The 14,855-nt window shown below is 53.4% G+C and overlaps 1 protein-coding gene across 1 annotated transcript; it reads left to right on the top strand.

Moving 5' to 3' along the window:
- The first annotated feature begins 3,673 nt into the window (after positions 1-3,673).
- ALAD (aminolevulinate dehydratase) lies at positions 3,674-14,632 on the top strand. Its single transcript, XM_077912998.1, has 12 exons — positions 3,674-3,800; positions 9,633-9,817; positions 10,734-10,784; positions 11,249-11,345; positions 11,681-11,816; positions 11,936-12,019; positions 12,103-12,191; positions 12,429-12,484; positions 12,574-12,661; positions 12,755-12,841; positions 13,708-13,837; positions 14,476-14,632. Exons 2-12 carry the CDS (start codon positions 9,705-9,707, stop codon positions 14,535-14,537), a joined length of 993 nt encoding a protein of 330 aa, XP_077769124.1. The 5' UTR covers positions 3,674-3,800; positions 9,633-9,704; the 3' UTR covers positions 14,538-14,632.
- The last annotated feature ends 223 nt before the right edge of the window (positions 14,633-14,855 follow it).

The following is a 14,855-nucleotide window of genomic DNA, read 5'->3' as shown; positions in this document are numbered from 1 at the left end:
TGCCTGTGTCTCTGCGTCTCTGTGTGTGTCTCATGAATAAATAAATAAAATCTTTAAAAAAATAAGAAATTACTTTTGCAACCTAATCCGATTTTTGCCAATGAGAAATTGAGGCTCATCAGAGAGAAGTGACTTGCTCAAGATCTTACCACCAATTTATTTATGAAAGCTAGGATCCTATTCTAGCGGCCCTGTGTGTGACTTTGTTTCTATTTCTTTCTCTTTTTTTTTCTTTAATGAACTTTTTTTACTTTGGAACAATCTTAGTTTTCAGAAAAGTTGCAGAGTGCAGAGTTCTCATGTAATCACCCAGCTTTCCCTCATGTTGACATCTTACATAACCAAGGTACATTTGTCAAAACTGAAGAAAAAACTACCAAATACCAAACTACTTGTATTTCACCAGTTTTTCCACTAGTGCCCTTTTTAAAAGAAAACAAAAAACAAAAACAAACAAACAAAAAAAACCTAATGCCCTTTTTTGTTCCAGGATCCATTCCAGAATACCACATTGCATTCAGTGAACCGATTTTATCTTTTTTTTTTTTTTAAGACCAGGGTTTTTTTTTTGTTTTTTTTTTTTTTTTAGATTTTACTTATATGAGAGTGAGTGAGCAGGGGGAGGGGCAGGGGGAGAGGGAGAGAAAATCTCCAGCAGAGTCCCTGCTGAGTGTGGAGCCTCCCCGCCAACACCAGGCTGAGCTACCACCCTGAGATCATGACCTGAGCCAAAACCAAGGGCTGCTGCCCAACTGACTGAGCCACCCAAGTGCCGCCCCCATTTTATCTTTTAATTGAGATGAAATTCACAGAACATAAAATTATATGACCAATGTGGGGCATTTAGCACATTCAAAATATTGCGCAACCATCACTTCTCTCTAGTTCCAAAATGTTTTCATCACCCCAGAAAAACCCTGTACCTGTCAAGCACTTAGACCCCATGCTTCCCTCCCTCCAGCCCCTGGCAACCACTAATCCCTATTGTTACTCACTTCAAAGCGTTTAGCACAAGGCCCTATACCTGCCTGGGAAGCACTCACAATAGTCCAGTGGGGGTTTTTGTTGTTGTTGTTACTTTTTTTTAATATTTTTTCTTTATTTATTTATGATAGTCATCACAGAGAGAGAGAGAGAGGCAGAGACACAGGCAGAGGGAGAGGCAGGCTCCATGCACCGGGAGCCCGACGTGGGACTCGATCCCGGGTCTCCAGGATCGCGCCCTGGGCCAAAGGCAGGCGCCAAACCACTGCGCCACCCAGGGATCCCTGTTGTTACTTTTTATTAAAGTATAACATACTGGGGCGCCTAGGTGGCTCAGCGGTCGAGGTTGAGTGTCTGCCTTTGGCTCAGGGCATTATCCTGGGGTCTGGGATCAAGTCCCACATCCGGCTCCCTGCATGGAGCCTGCTTCTGCCTCTGCCTGTTTCTGGGCCTCTCTCTCTGTGTGTCTCTCATGAATAAATAAATAAAATCTTTTAAAAATATTAAATAAAATAAAGTATAACATATTAAATGGTGCAGATAAATGTAAAGCTTGATGAATTTGCACAAACACATCCATGTAACTAACACTCAGATCAATAAACAGCATGACCAGCACCCTAGAAAGCCCCTATGGTCTCCCAGGCACTCCCTATCTTCCCCAACAGTAATCACTATCCTGACTTCCAACAGTACAAGTGAATTTTGCCTGGTTTGTATTTCTTATAAATGGAATCATACAATATGTATTCTTTAGTCTGACTCCTTTTGCTCAACATTATATTTAAGATTTATTCATATTGTTGCATTCACAATACTTTTTATGGGTAAGACTGAAAGATTAAGGGCACCTGGTCGGCTCACGTTTTGATCCCAAAGTCCTGGAATCAAGCCCCATCAGGCTCCCTGCTCAGCAGAGAGTCCGCTCCTCTCTCTCCCTTTCTCTTTCTCTCTCTCCCTCTTACTGCCCTCCCGCCACCCGCCACTCATGCAGGGTGGAGAATGGAAGCAGGTCTTTCTGCCAAGAATAAGAGACATGTGAAAAATAGATTACACCAAACAGCAGCATTCTTAAGTTTCTCACTCTTTGGGGGCTCTTTGAGGTAGATGGTCCTAATTACGCTTAATTATCAATAAACTCAGAGATGGAACAGGTGTCGTGAAAGAAATGCACAGGGAATATAAACTAATTACCCCTATGAGTTGAAGGAACCTAACTAGCAGGCATTGCAGAGAAAGTCAGACATAGGGCAAATTATTTAATCTCCCTAGAGATTGTCTTCCTAGTCTGTCAAATGAGGGTAGTAACATAGTTCTCATCAAAATTAGATAAGTGAATGCAAAACGCTAGGTACGGTCCCTGACTCATAAATGCACAAAAAAATATGACTTCATTTCTACCACCTCCCTCATTTGGCCACAGATCAGAGCTCTAGTAGCTGGAAATTACGCAGGTCAAATTTCCCCAGCTTTAAGCCTCTCTACCTTTTAAAACAGGTTTGGAGGGGACACCTGGGAGGCTCAGAGGTTAACTGCCTGCCTTTGGCCCGGGGTGTGGTCCTGGGGTCCTGGGATCCAGTCCCACATCAGGCCCCCTGCATGGAGCCTGCTTCTCCCTGTGTCGCTGCTCTGTGTCTCTCATGAATAAATAAATAAAATCTTAAAAAAAAAAAAAAAAAAAAACAGGTTTGGAGTACCGATTTTGAGAAAATCTGAAAGGAAGTGTAATACGATCAGCCCCCTGGCCTCCTTAGCAAGTCAAAGTCAGCTTTTCCAGAATCCCTGATGCACCTTTATGGAGGCATTCCTTTACTAAGGTCCTAATCTCCACCCCTACTTCACCCACCCAATCCTACTAGCTCCCCCAAGCCCCAAGCCTCACCGGTTCCCTCCTGCCTCTGCACATACTCTACCCAAACCCCCGCACAGACCTGCCGTCAAATCTCACACTGTACCCATCCCAGATCCGTTTGATGTCCCCATTAGACTTGGCGCTTTTCCGGAGCGCCCATACCTTTCACATCACATCACATCTCTCCATCCATGGTACCCCGAGCAGGCCCTGAGTAATTACGCTGGAATTAATTTTCTCTGAAAACCTGGAAGGCAGCCTGGTGCTGAACTCAACAGCTTTAAAATATTCAGTCTGCAAAAATGGACTTAGCTATTGTGTTGGGCATTAAGGTGTTGCTTTATTTTTGTTGTTGTTGCTTTATTTTTATTTTTATTTTTTAAGATGCATTTATTTGACAGCACAAGCAGGGAGGAGCGAGAGAGGGAGAAGCCGACTTCACCCTGAGCAGGGGGCCCAACGGGGGGCTCGATTGCAGGACCCCGAGATCTAAGGTGTTGTTTTAATGTCCTTAACCCCCAAACCCCCAATTATTCTTTCAACAACGAAGCGGCGCCAAGTATGCGCCAGGCTGGGAAGGGGAGGACGGTAAGGGGAACCTCGGGGCTGCAACCGCCTCCCCTCCGCCAGGGCCCCGCCGCAGCGGCCCCGCGCCCCCACGTGGGCTCCGGCGGGCCTTCCGGCACCCGAGCTCGGGGCCCCGGGGGGCGGGGCGTGGGCCCGCCAGCCCTTCCGCGCACCCGATTGGCCAGGCCTCCCCGGGCGTGGGCGGGGCCTCCGCGCGAGCTGACCAGCCCGCGGGCGAAGCGGCCGCAGGGGGCGTGGCCTGCGCGCCGGCGGGGGCGGGGCGCGGCGAGGGGGAGCTGCTTCCGGGCGAGCCGCCCCGCCCCCGCACGGGCCCCGGGAGACTAGAAGGCGCTACGGCGGCGGCGGGAGCGGCGGCCCCGAGCCCTTGAGGAAGCAGGTGAGCGGGGGCCGGGCTCCGGGGGATGGCGCCCTTGGAGGTGGGGGCGGTGGCACCGAGAGCCCGGCGTCCCCGGGCCCCGAACTCCCCTCGCGGGTGCAGCCGAGAACACGGTCCTTGTGCAGCCCTTGTTCGGGCGTAGGTTGCTCCGCTGCAGCGGGCTTGGGTTGCAGCCGCGCGGGCTGGAGCGTGGCCGCAGCCCTGGGGGGCCCGGCTCCGACCGTCCCCTCCTCTCCGGGGTCCACTCCCTTGGCGGCCCGTGGACACTGCCCACCGGTACACAGCAGCCCGAAGTGCCCCGAAGGATGAGGCACGGAAGTGGAGGCAGGAACAGGCGCTTGGTGCTGCGCTTCTACAGAAGTCCCATGCATTGGCCCATTAAGGCAACGGGCCCATTAAGGCCCTTTGAGGTCAGTTGGAGAACGCGCCCATTTACCAGGTGCAGACACTGAACTCCCACAGCTAGGAAAGTGTCGGAATCAGGGTTTGAACCCACGTCTACAGACTCCAAAACCCACACACGTAACCATCAGGCTGCCAGCTGCAGGCGAGTCCAGGGTCCACATCCTCCCTCCTCCCTCCTCCCTCCTCCTTCCCCCCTACACCCCCCCCTTCTCCACCAGCCCACCTCTGCTGGTAGCTGCTTTGAAGTCTGTACTTCAAGTATCGAGGGCTAATGGTGGGCTGAGAACTGGGCTGCTGAAGGCTTGGATTCTGACCCTGACATCTACCACTGACCCCTTGCCTGACCTTGAGCCAGTGTCCGTCTTTTCTCCGAGCCCAGTTTCACCATCATTTCAATGACGTAGTCAAAAGGCTTTAAGGAGCTTCCTAGCCAAGATGTTCTGGGAGTCTGTGGAACTGGCACATTGTCCCTGTAGCTCCAGATGGCTAAACCCAGAAGAGGTTGGGCTCGTCAAGGCCCGGGTCCCCGGTCTCATGCTTCTCTTTAATCCCTGTATCTAGCACTGGGGCAGGCCCAGGGTAGATATTCAGGAAATGCTGGTTGAATAAACAGGCAGGCAGTTGGGCCCTTCTCAGACCTGCCTGACAGCTGCTTTCCTGAGCCCTTCTGGGGCTTTGGATTTCTCAGCCCTTGGCCACCTTCTACCTTAGTTGGCCCTCCTGACTGCCTCCTCCCCAGCCAGCAGCAGGGCCTGCCAGAGTTGGCAGCAGCTCCCAACTTTCTCTCCAATAGCACAGCCTCTGAAATCCTCAGCAGAGCACAGCATGAGCCTGGGGCTGGGATGGTGTGAAGGGGGTGTTCAGGCTCACAGCTCTTCTAACCCCCCTTCCCACAGTGGCAGCTCTTAGGGCCCAGATTGGGGAAGTTGCCATCTAAGGAGGAGATGCCTTCACCATCAGTCTGCAAAACTGCCTCTTCCATGAAGCCATGCTTGACACCTGGAGACACAGGCCCCCCCCACAGATAACATCTAGTCCACCCCTCTCCTGTAGTGTCAGTGTGGTGATCATTTCTCCTCACCATAGAAGCTGCTGGAAGGCAGGGACCCCACTGGAGATATCTTGGAAGACCCTGCGGCCACACGGGTTTGCGTGAAAGTTCTCCCTTCTGGGGTGGTGTGATGGCACACCTGTGATGACTCCAGGGGGTCTATTTCCAGCTCACTTCTCCTAATGATGATAAAAGTAGCTTACACGTTTACTGGGCTGCTACCCAGTGCCAGGCACGTACCTCCTAACTATCTCTAATCTAATTTCCTCAGCTTTGCAAGCTTGATGGTATCAGTCCCATTTTATAGATTATGAAATAAGGACTCTGAAAGGCCAGCAACCTTGCCCAAAGTGACACACAGGGCACAGAGCAGATATGGGACCATGGGATCCTGAAACAAGGTTCTTTCTGCACCGCCCTGTACTGCCTTCCAGCTAAGCTAACCTAGTCTAATGTGGGTGAGCAGAGGTGCTGGGTGCCCTGGTGACTTGCTCTTGCTTCAGTGAAGTGTCATAGGATTTAAGCTGTGGCTTGGAGGCTCCCTTAATTTGGAAGAAGTGCCCTCCCAAATGTGTGGAAATCTCCCAATCCTGAGGGACTTTTTTTGCGAAGCAAAACCTTGGCATGGGTTTGGCTCTGCAAACAAGCAAGTCTGGCTCAAGGGCTGTTTTTCTCTTCGGTGGTATTTATTAAGTGCCTGTTGTAACAGAATGACCGCGTGTGGTTGAGGTGACAGGGCACGGGACTGGAAGCTGGGAGAGACTCCTGGTCAAATCCACCTCTGTACCTGACTCACCGTGGGATGTCAAGCAAATCCTGTACTTCTCCGCTCCTCATTTCCCGCTTCAGAATGTGCGAGATGAACAGGATTGGCGATTTTCCTGAGTTCAAATTTTCTCAGCACTGACACCTGTTTCTCAAAGCAAATTTCTCCCTAACCCAAACATTATTAAAGAAACAGAAACAAGAATTGCCCTAGTCAGACCTACCTCTTCCACCCTCACCCCACTCCCTTGCCCCTATCACCAACCCTCCCACCACCTCGTGGTAAAATTTGAGCTGCAAAGCCCCTAGGCAGCCGTGCTCTGCTGCTTCTGATAAGCAGAAGGCATTTGTTCACCCAGGCTTCTAAAACAGGTGGGTAGTTGAGGCCAGTAGAATGCAGTTTTGGATTCCAGAAGCCATAAAGGTGGTTCTCAGGATGCCTGGGTGGCTCAGTGATTGAGTGTGTCTGCCTTTGACTCGAGTAATGATCCCCGGGGTCCTGGGATCGAGTCCCGCATCGGGCTCCCTGCATGGAGCCTGCTTCTCCCTCTCCCTGTGTCTCTGCCTCTCTCTCTGTGTCTCTCATGAATAAATAAATAAAATGTTAAAAAATAAAATACAGGTAGTTCTCTGGGAAGTGGATCAGAGATGAGCTCAAAATCCGACTTGACTCTCTAGAACAACATGGAACAAGTCACTTAACCTCTCAGAGCCTCTGTCTCCTTATCACTGAGAGCCAGAATAATCTCTGCGGTGAAATGAGATACATGTGCACCTAGGCCCGTGCCCAGCACATAACACAAGGCTCGGGATGTTTTTCTCTTGTGCGTCCTCCACCTCGCTGACCCACGGGCAGATCGTATAGGCAGAGACCTGCTCGCTGAATCAAGTGTTCCTCAGTGTCGGGGGGGGGTGGTGGTAGATAAAACCGTGTACTCATTGTCCAGAACAGATTCAAATTCTGGCTCATTTACTGACCATCTGTGTGGTCTTGGGCGAGGGACTTAACCTCTCCGAGGTGAGCTGACCCCCAGCCGACCTGACAGCAAATGTTGCGCAAAATGGGCACGTGGGACTTTCTGTGTGCTGAATGACTGCTCGTTTGGGGGTCGGGATGACTTTGGGGGGCCTGGCTTGCCTCTGTGTCAGATGATAGGGCTGGCCTAGGGGTGTGGTAGTAGGTGGGTCTCTGTGTGGCTCCTGATAACCCCAGCCCGCCCTGCCAAGGAGGGGAACTGGATAAAATGGGCCCCTGAGCTGGTTGGGAGAGAGCGAAAGGGACCCCAGAGACTGGGGAGAGAGGCATTATCAGTGTCCTAGGGGACCCCCACCCCCCACCTGGAGGATGACACACGAGGTTTCTAGGCCTGCCCTTATAGCCTCGTAACTCACCAAGTGTGACCTTGAATGCGTCCTTGCCCTTCTCTGGACCCCTGGGTCCCATTCATACAAGGAACTATCTGGTAGTTTTTCCACCCCTTTACTGGGTATTTCCCCAGGCACCTCTGAAAGCTCAGCGCCCCGCCACCCTGTTCCTGCCTCGTCCCTGTCTCCATTGCCCTGTGGGTCCCACAAGCTCAGAGCATCCGCCCCAAGAGACTGGCTCTTGGCTGCCTCGCGACAGGCCTTCCCTGTCCTCCCCTCGGCTCCGCAGTGTGTGTGCCCCTCTGCTCCATCCACTCTGCTCCTGGTTCTGAGCCTCTCAGTAGGCCGCACCCCCACCCCTGCTCATCTTCCCTGCCCTCAGTGGTCCCCTCTTGTCCCCTCCCCTAAAGAGTTGCCTCTTCAGCCTCAGAAAAGCCCACAGCCAGTCCTCCTTCCCTACCCTGGCCTCTTTCTTCCCTTCCTAAGGGAACATCCTCCCCTTTCCCTCTGCCAAGCTGAACACACGCATCCTGAAAAACCAAGTTGAAGCCCCCCGACTATTTCCAGCAAGCTTCTTCCAGCCTCCAAACTCATGGTTCACTTAGGGCAGCTCCTCCCTGAGCCCTCCATCAGCCTGGACCGTAGTGCCACCTGAGTGAGAAATGGTGTGTGCAGGTGCCCAGAATGGCCTGGTGCTCAAGAAACAAGTGTTAATGCCCCAGCTTCCCTCTTTTTTGTTTTGTTTTTAAGATTTTATTTATTTAGGGACACCTGGGTGGCTCAGTGGTTGAGCATCTGCCTTGGGCTTAGGGTGTGATCCCGGAGTCCCAGGATCGAGTCCTGCCTCGGGCTCCCTGCATGGAACCTGTTCCTCTTCCTCCCTGTGTCTCTGCCTCTCTGTGTGTCTCATGAATAAATAAATAAAATATTTTTAAAAAGATTTAAAGATATTTATTTTTTAAAAAGCAGGAGGAGAGGGAGAAGAAGGGTCCCCACTGAGCAGGGAGCTGGGATCCGAGGACCCTGGGATCATGACTCAAGCCAAAGGCAGATGCTTCACCCACTGAGCCACCCAGGCACTGCCCCCCACCCCCCCACCCCCGGCCTCAGCTTCCTTCTGTCTTATATCACTTACTGGATATTTAAGGCAATAAGTAGTTATGTTGTTAAATATTTACCGTGTGCCAGGGTGCTGGGCAGGGGTGGGGGGGGGGAGGCAGAAATGAACTCACTGTGGATCCTGCCCTGCAGAAGCTCTGTCTACTGGAATGAGATAAAGTAGATCCAGAAAGAGCTGTTATGTAAGAGAGATTATGATCTGGGCGAGAGGAGCTTCAGTGGGGGAGGGAAGGTGGGCACACCGGGTAGGATCTGGGGGTGAGAGGTTGTGGAGAGCCCACAAACGTTTCAGGTAAAGGGAACGGGGTGAGCAGAATCAGAAATCAGCCAAGGGTGGTTTGTGCTGGGGAACAGCAGGAGGCTCTCAGGCTGGAAAAGACCACTTAGGCGGTCACCCTACGGAGGGTCTGTCTATCTGTCGGGCCTGTGCTGTTTAATCCTCTTAGTGTGGGTTGTGCCTGACAAGAAGTCTCTGTACCAAGGTGTGAACAGTGTTTTTCTCTAGAGGTTGAATTACAGGAGGCGGGACACATGGGTGGTTCAGAGGTTGAGCGCTGCCTTCGGCTCAGGTCGTGATCCCGGGCTCCTGGGATCAAGTCCCACATCAGATTCCTTGCAGGGAGCCTGCTTCTCTCTCTGCCTCTCTCTGCGTCTCTCATGAAGAAATAAATAAAAATCTTTTTAAAAATAAAATTTCTGCCAATCACAGCATTTTTCATGGAATAAACAAAGTTTAAATACTGGCTAGGTCAGTGCTTATCCTAATTTCCAATCCATTGCAGATTGATTTTTTTTTTCTATAAAATACAAAAAAAAAAAATTGTATCGAATTGCTAGAGAAAGGTTATTTTAGAAAAAGAGACCGAAAAAGAAAAAGAGACCGTATAAAATACAAGCCCAGATCTGAGATTATTAGAGTCCCACAGCTCAGGAAGTTTCCAAAGGGCCTACTTCCCTTCCTCTGCCTAACCCTGCCTCAGAGCCGCAGGGATTGGTGAGCCACACTAGGAGGAGCGCTGGCCAGAGAGCAGAAGAGGCAGGAATCCAGGAGTGGGGGGGTTGACCATCTCCTGGGGACAGGGACCGAGTCTCATGTGCTTCCTGTTGCCCCCCCACTCCCACCCCAGAGCTGAGTGTGCAGCCACCGCTCAGGAGCCTGTGGTTCCCACCAGCCAGGTGCCGTGATCCCGCTGCCCACCATGCAGCCCCAGTCGGTCCTGCACAGCGGCTACTTCCACCCGCTGCTCCGCACCTGGCAGACAGCCGCCACGACCCTCAGTGCCTCCAACCTCATCTACCCCATCTTTGTCACGTGAGTCCCCAGGAACGGTGCACGCCTCTGATCTGCAGGGTGTGTGTGTGTGTGTGTGTGTGTGTGTGTGAGAGAGAGAGAGTGTATATGTGTGTGAAAGAGAGTGGGTTAAGGACAACAGTCTTAGGAATCAAACAAACCTTGAAAAGAACTGTCTTCCCATTTGAAAACTAAGAATAGTATTTCCCTGGTCCGCTATCCTAAGCTCTGCAATAAGCCAGAAGCTGAGAAGGCTTGTCCTGTAGATTGTAAAGATCTATATGTCTGTGTGAGAGGTGGCAGTCATGATTATTCATGACAGCAATGGCTGACATTTATTGAGCGCTTACTGTGTACTGGGTACTCTGCTGAGCAAGCTTACGTGGATTATCTCCTTCAGCCCTGACAGTTTTCATAGGAGCACAGTATGGATATTAGCCCCTACCGTGTCCTCTCCACGCGGGCAGGGATTTGTGTTTGTTTCGTTCACTTTGTATCTCCAGAGAGTGAATGGTACCTGGTGTGTGATAAGCGCTCGGTATTAGTCGAATGAATGAACAAATCCACCCAAATACAGATGAAGGGCCAAGGCTCAAAGAATGGTTCCACTTGGCATGGTCACCTAGCCAGGTGGCTGGGATCACAGGCAAGGGCCTTCTGCCTTCAGAATCCCAAGTTCATAGCCGCTTGACTCCTTCGTATGATTAAGTGTTCTTTTAGTCCATTTGCTTCTGTTGTCACTGTCACTCTTATTCCTGTTATTATTTCAGGCCCTGGGCTTGGCCAGGCAGGGAACCAGACACTGTACCCCAACCTCCCCCCTCCATCCCCACTTCCATGCTCCTTCCCATCTCCCCAACCACCCCTCCCAGGCCCTCCCTCACCAATGGCCCTTCCCACAGCTACCAGTCCATAGCCCAGCCCCCCACTCTTGCAGGGACGTTCCTGATGACGTACAGCCCATCAGCAGCCTCCCAGGAGTGGCCAGGTAGGAGATGTGGTGGGGAGGGCCCGGGGGAGGATGGAGGGAGAGATTTCCCAGCTGGAGGTGCCTGGAAGCAGACCCAGAGGTAGAAGACCCAGAGAAGCTCACTTCAGCTCAGTAGAGAGATGGGTTTTTCTCAGGGACAAGGTTGTTCCAGAACAGAAGAGGCAGCCTCAGAAAGGGATGAGCTACCCATTCATGACCGGAAACATCATAGCAGAGGCCATTGCAAAGGAGAGCTGAGCTGCAAATGGGAGTTCAGTGAGAACCTTGGGGGGCTTTCCACAGCTGCTTCCGGGGAGGCCTCAGTTTTTCCATCTGTTTGGTGGGAGCATTCCCACCCCTCCCTGTGCTGTGTGGCTTGAGCCCCCCTGGTACCGGCTGCAGCGTGGCTCTTAAAGGGGGGCGAGGGAGACCCTTGCCTGCCTCCTACCTTCTTTCAGCCCCTCTGCCCCACCTCCACGCAGGTATGGTGTAAACCGGCTGGAAGAGATGCTGAAGCCCCTGGTGGAAGAGGGCCTGCGCTGTGTCCTGGTCTTTGGAGTCCCCAGCAGAGTCCCCAAGGTGGAGAAGCAGAAGTAGCTTCAAGGGGAGGACAGTGGAGGGTCACAGGAGGGTCGGGTGAGGGTGAGCTGAGCTCCCGCACTGATCACGTCCTCGTTATGGCCTTAGGCTGCTCTGGGAGAGGGCCAGGGGCACGCCCCCCCATGACAGCACCCACGTAGGGACAGGAAGCTAATAAGTAGGGCCGTGACACCCTGACTGGGCAGGCCTGTGCAAAATGGGGACTGTCCTGCCTGCGTTCCCATGCAGGGAGCTTCACCCTGTGAGGTCTGGCCATCCTGGTTCTTGGGGGCCTCACGAAGCACGTGTTCCCTGTGTCCCCCCGCCACCGCTAGGATGAGCGGGGTTCAGCAGCCGACTCCGAGGACTCCCCGGCTATCGAGGCCATCCGCCTGTTGCGCAAGACGTTCCCCAGCCTTCTGGTGGCCTGCGACGTCTGCCTGTGCCCTTACACCTCCCATGGTCACTGTGGTGAGCTCCCGCCCTCCACCAGCCCTGCTGCCACCTGCATTTCCACTACCTAGTCCCCCTTTGGGTGGGTGGGCCAGGGGTCAAGATGCTCCCCCAAACCCAGCTGCCTGTCCCTGCAGGGCTCCTGAGCAAGAATGGGGCCTTCCTGGCTGAGGAGAGCCGCCAGCGGCTAGCAGAAGTGGCACTGGCCTATGCCAAGGCAGGTGAGTGAGCAGCTCCGGGGCAGGGAGGTAGCAGAGTGGACAGGCAGGTCCCAGAGTTCTGAAGGCCACCCTCTGCCCCTCAGGATGTCAGGTGGTAGCCCCTTCGGACATGATGGATGGACGCGTCGAGGCCATCAAGGAGGCTCTGATGGCACATGGACTTGGCAACAGGGTAGGGGCGGGGAGCGTGGCGGGGGGTGTGGGGAAGGTAAGGAGAAAGCCTGGGCCAGCCCTGCCCCCGTATCTGCTAAGCATCACAGAAGTGCAGACAGCCCTGGTGAGGCCTTTGGGATCCCGCTCAATGGAGACTCAGAGCTTTACTGGGACTAGACCAAAGCCTACATCCTGTCTCTCCTTGTCACTTCACCCGGGGACATCTGAAACCTCCACCCTCGTTGTCTGCCCGCAGGTGTCAGTGATGAGCTATAGTGCCAAATTTGCATCCTGTTTCTATGGACCTTTCCGGTGAGTGAGGATTAGCAGGGGTCTGCTCTCAAACCCCTGGCCCGTTAGCCCAAAGCTGGAGCACCCCCACTGACGCCTCTGCTTCCCAGGGACGCGGCGCAGTCCAGCCCGGCTTTTGGAGACCGCCGCTGCTACCAGCTGCCACCGGGAGCGCGGGGCCTGGCCCTCCGAGCAGTGGTGAGTGACCGTGACCGGTGCAGGAGCCCCACCGGCCTGTCCCCCTCCCGGCTCACCTCCTGTGCGTGCCCCACATGGTACTTCCTCCCGTAGGCCCGGGACGTACGGGAAGGAGCCGACATGCTCATGGTGAAGCCGGGAATGCCCTACCTGGACGTTGTGCGGGAGGTCAAGGACAAGGTGAGCAGGAGAGCGGAGACAAGCGGGGGCCCAGGGAGACGAGGGAGCTTGTCCGCCGGCTCTGGGATCTCAGACTGACAGACTCTCTGAGTTCGGAGCCACCTGCCCCAGGGCGCGCAGGGCCTTTGAGCTGCTGTGCTTTCACCATTCAAGAATGAGCCAGGCTGGGGCGCCCGGGTGGTTCAGTCGGTTGAGTGTCCAACTCTCAAGTCAGGGTCATGGGGCCAAGTGTCATCAAGTGTCATCGGACTCTGGCTCAGCGGGGAGCCCGCTTAGGCTTCTCTCTCTCTCTCTGCCCCACCCCCTCCCTCTCTAAAATAAATAAGTTGGTTTTTTTTCTAAGATTTTATTTAGGGATCCCTGGGTGGTGCAGCGGTTTGGCGCCTGCCTTTGGCCCAGGGCGCGATCCTGGAGACTCTGGATCGAATCCCACGTCAGGCTCCCGGTGCATGGAGCCTGCTTCTCCCTCTGCCTGTGTCTCTGCCTCTCTCTCTCTCTCTGTGACTATCATAAATAAATAAAAATTAAAAAATAAAATCTTAAAAAAAAAAGATTTTATTTATTCATGAGAGACAGAGAGTGAGACAGAGACACAGGCATAGGGAAAAGCAGGCTTCTCACAGGGAGCCCAATGCGAGACTCGATCCCTGGACCCGGGGATCACGCCCTGAATCGAAGGCAGATGCTCAACCACTGAGCCACCCAGACGTCCTAATAAATAAGTCTTTTTAAAAAAAAAAAATGTGTCAGGCTGCCAGCAGTAGTGACACAGGGCATGGGGCTCAAGATGCTCACCGGTTGGGAGGAAGGGACACTCCCAGAGGTTCTGCCCTTGCACCTGTCCGCCTCCCACTGCTTTTCCGCAGCACCCTGAGCTCCCTCTTGCCGTGTACCACGTTTCCGGAGAGTTTGCCATGCTGTGGCACGGAGCCCGGGCCGGGGCGTTTGATCTCAAGGCTGCTGTTCTGGAGGCCATGACCGCCTTCCGCCGTGCAGGTGAACAGGCGGGGCTGGGGTTTTTTTGACCTGGGCTACAGGGCTGATGGGCACTTTGCCCAGAGAGGGAAATAAAGTTGAGACAGCCTGGCGTCGCATGCCTGGAAATAGCAGCGATCTAAAGAGGAGGGGACATGGAACCGCAGAACACAGCATGCAGCAGTGAAGGAAGAACCCTCTGTCACTTTTTGGTTTTGAGACCTTAGCTGAGCCATGTCCGTGAACCTCAGAGTCCTTATCTGCAAACAGGGGATAAAACACCCGACGTTGGTTGTCCGGAGAATTGAGTGAGGATGATATATGTCATTGGCATATGCTCTCCACTCTGCAAATGGGAGCTGGTTTTGTTGGTGTGCATACAGCCTGAGGAGGGCCCTCACAGCTTACTCATTTCCCCACCTTGCACCTTATACGTTGGCAAACAGGCCCAGCAAGCGAAAATGACTTGCCCAGGGTCGCACGGTGTGCAGAGCTGTAACTGCCCGGAGCTTGGCTTGATCTTATGTCATAATGCCCACGAGCTGTGCCCCTTCATGGTAGCAGCCTTCCACCCCCTCTGCTCTTGGCCCTCGTCTCCCCAAAGGGGTGCCCAGAGCTGATGCCAGGCTTCTCCCCCTTCCTGCATCTGTCCCCCACAGGTGCCGACATCATCATCACCTACTACACACCTCAGCTATTGCAGTGGCTGAAGGAGGAGTGATGGAGACCGAGCACAAGACCAACAGCTAGAACTTTTAAAAGGTCCCAGGGCCTTAGAGAAGTGAAAACCAAAGTAAATACTGCTTTAGAACTGTGCCCTCGTGCCCTCTTCCTATTCACATGCTGGCAGGTATCCAGCAGCCCCGGGTACTTTCTGCCAGCCTGCCACATTTTAACCACTCAAGCCTCCCAGGCTTCCCCATTCCTCCCCTGGGTCAGCACTGAGGCTCACCTCCGCCACCCCAGCTCCTCCTCCTGGCATGGCCTCAGCTTGAAAGCCACTAGGAGGTCAGGGTGCAAGCTTGGTGAGGCCTAGGAG

This window comes from Canis aureus, chromosome 10 (assembly GCF_053574225.1).
Source record: "Canis aureus isolate CA01 chromosome 10, VMU_Caureus_v.1.0, whole genome shotgun sequence".
NCBI classification, from domain to species: Eukaryota; Metazoa; Chordata; class Mammalia; order Carnivora; family Canidae; genus Canis; species Canis aureus.
The sequence above is the reverse complement of the archived record's forward strand: the minus strand, read 5'-3'. Positions and strand labels throughout refer to the sequence as shown.

What these genes read in the sequence shown, in the direction of transcription:
- ALAD (XM_077912998.1), top strand. Translation starts at nt 9,705, where the DNA reads ATGCAGCCCCAGTCGGTCCTGCACAGCGGCTACTTCCACCCGCTGCTC. An exon ending in TGTTTCTATGGACCTTTCCG is followed by an intron (nt 12,485 to 12,573) that starts GTGAGTGAGGAT and finishes TCTGCTTCCCAG; the next exon opens with GGACGCGGCGCAGTCCAGCC. An exon ending in GACCGCCTTCCGCCGTGCAG is followed by an intron (nt 13,838 to 14,475) that starts GTGAACAGGCGG and finishes TGTCCCCCACAG; the next exon opens with GTGCCGACATCATCATCACC.